An 11,075-nucleotide genomic window follows, 5' to 3' on the forward strand; every position below is an offset into this window, starting at 1 on the left:
TTGGTGTTTTTGCTTAATAAATCGAGTGGATATTATTCCCTGGGTTTCCTGTTTTGGCTCACTGCACTCCTTTCTGGACTTAGTGGGGATAAAGAACACATTCTTGCAGAATCCCAGTATCTTTGAACTGGTGCTAACTTAAAAAAATCTATCAGGAATATTGTAAAACTAACAAATCCTTCACTTGTCATTCTGAGTCGTTAATATATACAACTCAATGTACATATAATATATAATGTGTGATATTGCTAGAACGAAAAGAGACAGTAAGCCCCAAACATGTGAACATAGCAGGGATATAAAATACAAAAGGCAGACTAGCTTCCTAGTTTTGCACAAATGCTAAACATCCAGGACACTTGGATGACATTACATTTGCCGCTCTACATAAAAATAGAAAAAGCATACTAGCCACAAATGAAAGTACGTTCATATTAAAGTTTAAGGCTACATTTCCAAATTAATTGATCCTTTCCTTGAGAGTATTATTACTCCTGGGAAGGCATGGAGACAATTAACTAGAGAGTAAATAAAAGAGGTTTTCTCAATAGCAAATTCATTGCACAGGCCTTTTTGTGTTGATTTGCTTTGTTGTTTGCTAAAGCAAATGCTAGAAATACCAGTGTATTATTAAACTGATTGATCCTGCCTGCAGTAAGTAGTCAAACAAGGCTGGGGTTCATTAACAACTAGCTAATATTCTATACTACATCACTCATTCATGCTGAAACCGTGTACCCAGGGTGCATCCAAATAAAATAGTCAAGAGACAGAGCTATAATCTTAGTATTTAGAGCTCCCAGAGCTTACCAAAAGCAGTCAGTGATCAAGGTGACACCGGAAGTAGGTCTTTGTACAGAAAACAGTTAAATGAAATGAAATCATCTTCTGGACACTTCTGTCTAGTTTAATTTCAGCACACATCACTGGGACACTCACTTTGTATAAGCACAAACTTCTAATTAGTCAGTTAGTACGTACTTTTATTCTCCAAATTGTCACAAAGGCCACGGCCACCTATTTACTTACAAGCAATAGTGTTAACACGTTACATAAAAAATATATTGTTGTCTAATGTATTTATCACAGTTTACAACATTCTGACAACAGGCACTTTCCTCACGTTTCAGAAGCCGGGGTCTTGGTTTTCTTGTCATTAGCTTCATTCTTCTCTCCTTCTTATCTTTCATTGTTAAATCACTTTTGTGGAATGACGTCTGAATACTGATTTCACCTCCCATGAACTCAGCTACATATGCTTCCTTTATTATTATTTTTTTTTTTCTTGCCTGAGTACTAAAAAGTTACAAAAACAGCTATACATAGCCTGGAGGATATAACAGTGACAACTGCTTACACAGTCTTTCACAGTGTTACAAAATATTATTTCATATTAAGTAACATCCAGACTTACTGCTTCAAACATTTTCCCTAACCAATACATTTTTTTCATAGGATTCATAGGAGTTTCAAGGCTATTTTAGTCCAATGACCAAGTACACCTTGTCAATATCCACAGTTCTGCAGTTATACAAAAACATTTAGTTATCTGCTTGTTTGTTTATCAAGTAAACCTTCATGAGAACCGCAGGAGACTAAGTGACTTACTCAGAGTCACAAAGTAAGTAAATGGAGACTGAGGAGCTCAAACCCAGCAGTACAGGATGAAGCTAATTAGCAGCTCATCATCTTCAGCCTCTTTGTTACATGAATCAAAACAACACATCAGTTTAACTTGACTCTGTACACATATCTCATCTTTTGTTTATGACATCACTCTTTATCATTTATGGCATCACATTTTATCATCATTGGTAGCATACACTAGTTTTCCAAGGCAGTATCTATAAAGCAGTTTGTGCAAGTCCCTTATGAAAGTCACTTTTGCCATTCTTATTCTGATAAACAGGTCATCTGTACAAAAATAACACTATACAAAATGCAGCGTGGACACAAATCGGTGCTACAGTACTTACAGGAGACAATAGTTTTAGGGTTAGATTTGGGAGGTCTTGGATGGGTATTAATACTGTCATCTGGGTTTGCGTACAATTGAGATTACATTTAATTTTAGGATGAGGATTAGTTTTTGGGTTACGATTAGAGTTAGTTTCTAGACTACATTTTGAAATATTGTTGTGCAGAAAAATTATTTTTCAAAAGTATGGTTTTATAACTGGAAACAAATCCTGGTGGCATTGTTCATTTTTAAGGGGCATGTCATATGGCATTTTACTGGCTTAAAAATCATAACTGAAAAAAGAACACAAGTTCTCATAGTGTTTCACTATGTTGTTTTAGGACTTCAGAACTTTAATTGTAATAGCTGTGCTTTCTATTTAAGTCACAATACTTGAATAAGAGGAAAAGAGTGTGTTTTATGGGGTTTTTTTCATCATACCATTTTTCTTCAAATATGTGTGACTTGAGAGTAAATATATTTAGAGACGGGGGTGGAATCAGAGTTCATACCCAGGGTATACAAGATGCTTGCCTTCCTGGTGACAAGGTTCATAGGTGAGTGTTAGACTAACTGTCCTAAAGGGCCATTTTAAGCCTAGCCAATAACCCCAGCTCAGAATTAAACCCTGCGCCTTTGTGCTTATAAGGTGATGACCTTACCATTATGCCAAACCCATCTGGTGTTTTTTTTCAGCAATCATTTGGGTCTGTGATAATGTTTGAAGTTAGATCTTTTACTTGTGATTTTTCGTGTCTCACCTGCAAAGTTTATTTGACCATTTGTCTTTCAAAACAGTGCCATTCCACTTCACAAGGAGCCATCACTCTCTTCATATAGTTTGATAATATAAACAGTACTACAATGTGTGTTAGACAGATGTAAATGTTGACTGCACCTTATGTTTTCATGCAAATAACCAAGCAACAGAGAAATAACAGTAAACGTTCAGCACAGAAATAAAATAAATAAATAAATAAAGCAGGAGTCACAACCCTGTCATAATGTTACTTCTGACCTGTCAGAGCTGTGCTGGGACTTTTGAAGACCTTGATCCAGAAGTGCACTGTTTTCCATAATAACAGAGTTATTTAGCTTAGACATCTGCAATACAAAGAACAGCAAAAATCCAAAGTTCCACAAACCATGCCTTAACGGGGCCATCACTTCTGAAGTATTCTCCAGGCTATAAAACATTTTACAAAATAAACTACCAATATGTTAAAGAAGATAAGAAGGCCTTTTGTTACAGTCCTAATCTCAAAACTTCTAGAGATTTCAGAATTTCAGGTTTAACTCTCATACATAGCAGCATTCTCTGCTGTCTGCATTTATGGGACACGTCATGGTGGAATTATATACTCATGAACATAGACAAAGGCATACATAAAAATGTATGTATATAAAAATATTCCTGTACAGATCGAGCCATCTTTCTACACACCTGCAGTTGGTGCACTTTTTGAATTGTAAGAAGAACCCAGGAAGATCATCTTACAATGTAATAATCCCTAGCATGAATCATACAGGGCAATCTGAAATGGTGTCAGTCATGGCTAACAGAATGTTCACTGTGTATCCCAAGAAGCATGCACTTAAGAAATGTTAGTGACAACTGACTCTGTAGTGGGGACAGTTTTGTCCAGATGCCACTGCACATGACCCTGGTTTAATCAGTGCTGGTGAAGTCCCGCTGCAAGAGCACAGTAGGGATCCTTCACTCCTGCTTTCACCTGCTCATCTCTTATAACACAGGGGATCAGAAGGACAAAAAAGTATTAAGAAAACAAATGTTGGCAACATGCTTAATTTATAAGGGGCTCCTATAATACTACACCTACAGTATTGGGTCCTTGGTGAAAGAAAAAAAGTGGCCGGGATAAGGAGAATGATTCAGACTCAGACAGCTTGGCAAGTATACACTAAAAAGAGAAAATAAGTGGCATGATACATACATAGTGCATGGCAAGAAGGCAGCTTTTGGGATGAAACCCAAGACTTAAAATACTGTGATCTGTCAGAATGCTGACGGGGTCCCAAGAACATAATGCCAGGAGCAATGGCTGATTGTTGTTGAATGAATGTGGAAATATATGGAATAAAGATTAACCTAAATAGTGCTTAGCAATAACTCTTGGTGGGGGGACTCAAATGATTATAAGCCTTCTTCTCCCAGTAGCTTTCCATCACCTTATGAATATTTAAAGTTCATGTATGACTCATATGCATGCAATTACATGTTAGCTGCATATGTACCTATTTTAATATGTTTGCTTGCACAGTTGTGTGCATACATTAAGTGAACTGAGCAGATATTTGAATGTATAATTTAAGAACATACTCTGCTTTTAACAGCAAGTTTCTCTAAACCACAAGCTCCATGGAAATGTGCTATTTTTGGACTCTTGATTTTCCACGTCTTGCAACAGCTTCTGTTTCTGTACAGTAAAGTGAGGAAACAATGTCCTTGGGTTACCTTATAAAATATATGTGGGAACACAAACTACAGGAAAAAAAAACACTGTTGACAGAATTACTTCAGTCCATCTCTTGTTATCTTGCTGAAGTGGTCAGACATGTGAACACTCAATAGCAGAAGTCAAGTCAGAGGGATCTGTCACACTTCTGTTTTTTTTTTTTAACAAGAAGGAGCACTATGGGCTACAATGCGCTAGAATAACCCACAGTTCGTGGTTTTCTGCCTCTGGCTATATTCAGTGACGTCATACTAAGGAAGTAGAACTGCTCTTGTGATGAGAATACCTTTCCTCCAAGTTAGATCGTCTTGAATGAAGGACACTGCAATGTTAGCCATAGCACTATAGAAGCAGAGAATTCTCAATGTCCTTCTGATGCTAGCTGGCAAACACAATACCACTATTTTCATGCAGCATCAAAGAAACATTTACAAATTAGCTAATTCAAATTTCTCAGAAATGCATCATGTCTTTTTTCATTTGTAGATTCATTGGGAAAGGGGCATGTGCTAAATCATTATTTCTGCAATGCTTTGGTTAGATTTCCAATAACATCGACCCCTAACCGGGAAAGGCCGAAAGAAGAAGAAGAAATACAAAAATACATCAGTATGCAGAGTACAAATATTAACATGCAGCAAACGAAGTACACCGAAATGATGATATGTGCTGACTGTCTAACCACCAAATAAAGAACACAAAGCCACCAACATGGACTTAGTAAAATATCATTTGACTGGACCTTAGAATGATATGTCAATCAAATGAACAATAGCAAAGTTATCAATATGCACGTCAAACACTGTGATGCCTTGTTTATTTAAATATTTATAAATCATTGAATATTAAAAAAAATCAGTGTAGGGCGCGCGCGCATGTGTGCGCACACTACTGTGACAGCCAGAAAGAGTAGCAGAATACATATAGATATAATTCATATTGTTTCCAGTAAAAAATGGAAAAAAAATGGTAATCCCGACAGGTTCTAAATTATTTATAAGTATATGCGTGTGGGATTGTTAGAAAGAGACTTGTCATTTCCACTTCAATTGAGATTAAAAGAGGGAGTCCCCATCTTCCCGTGCGTCGTTTAATTATTTATATATGTGTGTATGCGTGGGGGAAGGGATGATTTGCTTCTGTGATTCCTCTCTGAAAGAAAAAAGAGCAGGTAAGTGGCTTTGCTTGAGATTGGCAGTGCCGCCGGTCTTTGCCAATAAAAAACTAAAATGTGTGTATGTATGTATATATACATACATATATATATATATATATATATATATATATATATATATGTACATATATTCGGGTGTGAGTGTACGTAATAATATATATATATATATGTATGTATATATATATATATGTATGTATATAGACACACACCACACCTTATGTAAAACGCGACTTGCCTCTGCGAGATTTTCATTCATAATTTATTTAAAACTATTAATGTGGAGCTTATTACTTCATACCCTCACATGCACACATTTACATATATACAGGAAAGTGATATGTATCCCCCTACATAGCATTTCATTGTACAACATCCCGTTTTACGTCTACACTTAAATGTTACTTTGCCTTTACTGAAAGGTTTTCTTAGCAAGTCCAGTCTCTACGTGGTAACCGGGCACTGCCTGGCAAGGCAAACGCGCGCGGAACTGAATGCATTCCAAGAGTTGCCATTTTATATTCTTACAGGGGAGTAGCATGCCGCTTGTAGCATGCATCAATCATTCCCGGTCACCGGGTCCCAAGATCAGAGGAGATACCCCAACACAGCGTGCATTCCTGTAAGACTTGCTTTTCCCTGTTACTACGGACCGGCGCCCGGGCATTCCTAGCATCTCATATTCTCTGGCACCCACCCCATGTGCCCAGCCTGCTGCTCTGCCTCTCACACTCTTGCCCGCAAGCAGGACATGCACTGAAGTCACCCGCTCCATACTCTCTCGTCCAAAACGGTGCTCTCATCCTATTCCTTCAAGAAACCTCGGACAAAGCCAAAAATAATAATTTGGGCATTCTCAAAACGAGGGACACGTTTGGCACCATGGCATTAGTCTCTTTTAAAAAGTTGTTAAATTAATATTATTTATAATAGCGTGAATTTTCTACACATGCATCCGGTAATTCCAATCACTTTGTGATTCCAATTCTCATTTTTTTTACCACAAAATCACACATTTTTCGAGGGGCACTTCAATATTCTGAAGTATGACAGGATCCCAAGGTCGCTTTCCCCCTCCCACTCTCTCCCGATGACAGATTTACTTTACATCTCTCAGCAGCAAGTTGATCTTTTGAGATAAAAACATTGCAATGTCTCATTCATGCGTGTGTGCATGTGCGTGTCCCATTCTACATTTCACAGAGAGTTCAGCAGAAACAATCTATCCATACTTAACCCCTTTTCCAATTTTGCACATGGGATCATGGTGTCACTTCAACAGTGACAATCTTCTCGAGCCAAGGTTTGCTAGCCCTACCGTAGTAGTTCATTCCCACCACTCACTCGCATGCATACTCGTACCAGTAGAATCTTGTTTTAAAATACCAGTGCTCCTAGCCCATCTGGCCGCTGTCAAAAAATGTGCGCCTATTCTCCAGAATAGAGACTCTGAACAGAGACAGTCACATAGCCCCAGACTGACATTCTAAAATGAACTGAAACAACCAAAATGGGCACAGTCACACGGTCAAATCCTTGCACATGCAGGATTCCAGAGTGGGTAAACCCTCTACCCAGTGGGACCATCCACACAAGCATAACCAACATCATTAAATGTTTGTCAGATGACCAATCATTTGGAATGATAATACAGATTCTACTTGCACTGACCTCTAAATAAATGCATGAATGTCCGTAATCACTGGACACCGATTTATGGTGCAGTTAGCTCTCAACCTCAGCATATTAGGAGTTACTTGTAAATACAGTTTTGCCCCAAGCTTTCGTCCACAACACCCGCTCCCCAACTTTTTATGCGCACAGCACCCCAAACTCTTTAGTCCTACTATCTGCTTTGGTCCTGAACTAGTCTGGAGTCCGATACCCAGTGCTCACCTGCAAGTCATGTTTGCTTTCAATAATCATTAGTAAGAAGGACAAAAAAGGATGCAAAGCTACTTAACTATTTGCAAAGCTGTTGAAGGCAAAGGTCCAGACACTCGCCCTCCACCTCCTCCTCGATGATGTGGTCCGAGAACGGCCGAAGGGGGATGGGGTCTTCTTCACCGAATGGACCCCGAAATTCGCGCAAGAAGAGTTCTAGGAACCTGCGGAAGGTTTTCTCTTCGCTGCTGCCTGGGCTGGCCATTGCTTCTCATTCCTGGAAACGCTGAACGAGATATTATCCGGGCGCGAAGCACAGTTTGCTGGATAGCTCCCGGGCGCGGGCACACGCGTGAGTCAACTCCGGCCGGCCTGCCTGCGTGCGTATATGTTCTCCGCCCCAAGGCTCGCGCTCGCCCCCCCCCCCCCCCCCACCTCGGAAGTACAAAGATTGCTGGCGCGCGCGCACGAGCCAGAGTGAGAACGTAAGGGACTCTTAAAGAAAGTGAAAGCACGCGCTTAGGAGGCTTCTGATGGAATGCCACCCTGTTTGACTATTTGATGCCTCAGCCTTGTTTACTACATATTCTATGAAAAAAGGTAACCATTAGTTCATCACTGTTTTGACTTAGACTTTTATACAACTGAGTACAATGCGTGTTTTAAGAGTGTATTTTGCTGAGATAGTATATACATCACATTTATCAATTCTAAATGACGGAGGTACCTTCAACAGATACGCTATTTATCTATTGTGCATTCATGCACTGGGAAAATGACCACTTTCAGACCCAGCCGTGGTGATTACATCACAAAGATTTTAGTAGTATAGCCATCCATATTAACCTCTTAGCAAAAGAAATCTGGACATAGGCAAAAACGTGTGTGTGTGTGTGTGTGTGTGTGTGGTGGTGGTGGTGGTGGGGGGGGGGTATGTAGTCTGAAATATGCATGTCTGTCTTTATTTAGTGGCTTAAATCTTCAGTGATTTCCCCGAAAAAAACATGAGGCAAAACTCTGGATAATTGACAGTTATGAGTACAACAAATAAACAACACAGTATAGCTGCTAATATGTCAAGAATAAAACATAGTAAACAATCTATTATAGGTAATGAAGTGAACAGAAGTTAGCAGTTAGTATAAAAGTGAGTACAAAGCTTTTGGATATGCTAGGTATGTACAGTATTTACAAAATATACATTGTTAGTTCCTTGGATTATAAATATGGAGGCAATATGGAGAATAAAGTCATAGGAAGGGAGAGCTAGTGTTTAGGTGATGTGCCCCTTTTGGGTGCAGGACAGCAGGAGCATTGTGTTTGTTTGATCAAGTCATTTTTTAATTAGGTTCTGGAGGTGGGAGTAGGTGGAGAGTACCTATAAGTGCAAAATAAAGGATTGCTGAAGATTGGGGCCTATGGTGGAGAAAGAGAACTTGGTATGATGAAGCCTGGCTGAGGGTGTGAGAAGTGTCTGAAAGTAGCTTATGTGGTTGTAGTGAAAGTCAGAGCTGAATAATTTCTGTTGTAGGTGTGGAGGTTAGATGATCTGTGACCTTTGGGGAGGGTGGCTTGACAGCCAGTGAGTAAGTTGAATTCTTTCCAGAAGTATTTTGGCTTGGCTAAGAGGGTTGGTTGTTTGGTTTTGTGAAAGGATAACTTGTGCCTGTGGATGGCTTGATTAATGAGGTTTCATACTGTTGTAAAGGTGGTTCTGGTGTTACCAAAGGGATTTAGTTTCTACATTTGTCATGCTTTGACCCTCAGAATTTTTAGATGTTGTAACTTCAGGGGGTCACTCAGTTTTTTTTTTTTTGTGATTTGTGCCATCTTTTAATGAGGGTGAATAATTTGTCTTGTAGTGAATGAGGGTTTGTGTTAGAGTGCTGGCTGCTGCATTTGGCTATTCAGAGGCTGTAATTGGTGTCCAGTCTAGGTTAGGGAGGTGATTTTTTTTCTGAGTTTTTTTGACATTGTTATTAGTTTGAGATGTAAAGTGCTGTAGAGACAGATGATTTTAAAGGATAGATTTAATACAGAGAAGGAAATTGAGCAATGGTCATTAATTGTTTAAGCACAAATGGTTATGTTGGAGATGCGTGTGGGAGAGTTTGTGATAAAGTCAAGTGTGGAGTGATAGGTTAATTTTATGTTGGGTTTGGTGGGCACAGTGATAAGTTGCTGCGAGCTCTGATCAGGAAGGAATTCTGTGATGTCCAAGTACCGGGGACCAAGATAATTAAGGCTGAAGTCCCCCTGGGATAACAATATTGTATTATTTACATGAGGTATGAAAAATAATAGTAAGGTGGGTTTTAAATTTAGATAGTGATGAGATTGGGGGTAAGTAGGCAATGGCTAGTAGAAGGAGTTTACTTTTCGTGGATAGGAACCTTACTAATAACAAGCTGGGGGCAGAGTTAGAAGTGGTGTTACCTCTTGCTATGGTGGTGAGAGTGGAGGTGGTCCTTGCAAATAAGTAAGACACCTCCTCCTAGCCTGGTTGTAAGTTATGGATGTATTTGTATGAGAGGATGAAAGTAAAGGAAATTTAGTGAGTCATTTGAGCAATGATTTGGTAACTGCTAAAGTGTCAATGTTATCACTGGAAATGAGGGATCCCAGTTGATCTAGTTTGTTTTTATACTGTGTGCATTTAGGAGTGAGCAAGAAAAGTTGATGTGGATTTGGAGAAAAAGATTTTATAGTGGTTTGCTGTGGATCTGGTTTGGCCTTAGTTTTTCCCCTCAGGAGTAGTATAAGATGTAAGGGGCAAAGTCAAAAGTTGAATTTTTGGATTTTTGTCAGGAAGCAGATAGGCTTTTTCAAGTAGGAAATAGTAGATCATTAATATACATAAAAGGAGTTGGGAGTATTGGTGAAAGAGTTGCTAGGTATTTGGTAGTAGGTGGGTCGCACTGTTTGATGAGGTGAAATGATAAATGAGAAGTGTACAGTTTAAGCTTAGTAATGGTAGAAGAGAAAATTTAAAGGGGTAAGTGCGTTTTGAGGACGTTGTAGAAATGAAGAAGAAGAATGTGGCAAATTGAGTGAAGTAGAAGTGTATTGGTATGATAATTTTTGGACTGTGAGTTATTTTTGTTGCTGTTTATGGGAGTGTGGATATTTACATAAGTGTCAATGGGTATTAGAAGTATTTGTTAGCTGAAATAATATGTGAGGTATTAGCTGATGGTATTGGTGGGATGGGATGGAATAAGGATTGGAATTAGATATGTGTGGGTGGTGTTTGGCTTGGGAGAATAGCAAGGAATTATTTGGGATCATTCTAACAAATGTTTCTTCAGTTTGGTTATTGCAGTATGTCTTCAAAAGGGGAAAGATGATGTATTTAAAGTGGGTGGAGAGAGGAGTAAATAAAGACGAGAGTCTTGGGGTGGCTGGGGAATTGGAACTGAGAGGGGAGCAAGGTAGGCAACAGCTGCATAGCTTAGCAGCAGGCCAGCAGTCAATCAGGTTGAACATGTACAGTGTCCAGAGAGCTAGCAGTGAAAGAAGGGATAGCAGGTGAGCTGTAATTGCTTAAGCCAGATTTTTGTTCTCACAGTGAGTAATGTTTGAA

The 11,075-nt window shown here is 39.1% G+C and overlaps 1 protein-coding gene across 1 annotated transcript in view; it reads right to left on the reverse strand.

The window, feature by feature from the left end:
- The window catches only part of PPM1E (protein phosphatase, Mg2+/Mn2+ dependent 1E), an 811,755-nt gene extending 803,925 nt beyond the window's left edge, over positions 1-7,830 (reverse strand). The window contains exon 1 of the mRNA XM_044054278.1: positions 7,573-7,830. Coding sequence (XP_043910213.1) covers positions 7,573-7,757 — 185 coding nt within the window. The 5' untranslated portion in view covers positions 7,758-7,830. The remainder of the gene's footprint in view (positions 1-7,572) is intronic.
- Positions 7,831-11,075: the final 3,245 nt, after the last annotated feature.

This window comes from Protopterus annectens, chromosome 13.part0 (genome assembly GCF_019279795.1).
Source record: "Protopterus annectens isolate FY-2018-M chromosome 13.part0, PAN1.0, whole genome shotgun sequence".
In the NCBI taxonomy this organism is placed as follows: Eukaryota; Metazoa; Chordata; order Ceratodontiformes; family Protopteridae; genus Protopterus; species Protopterus annectens.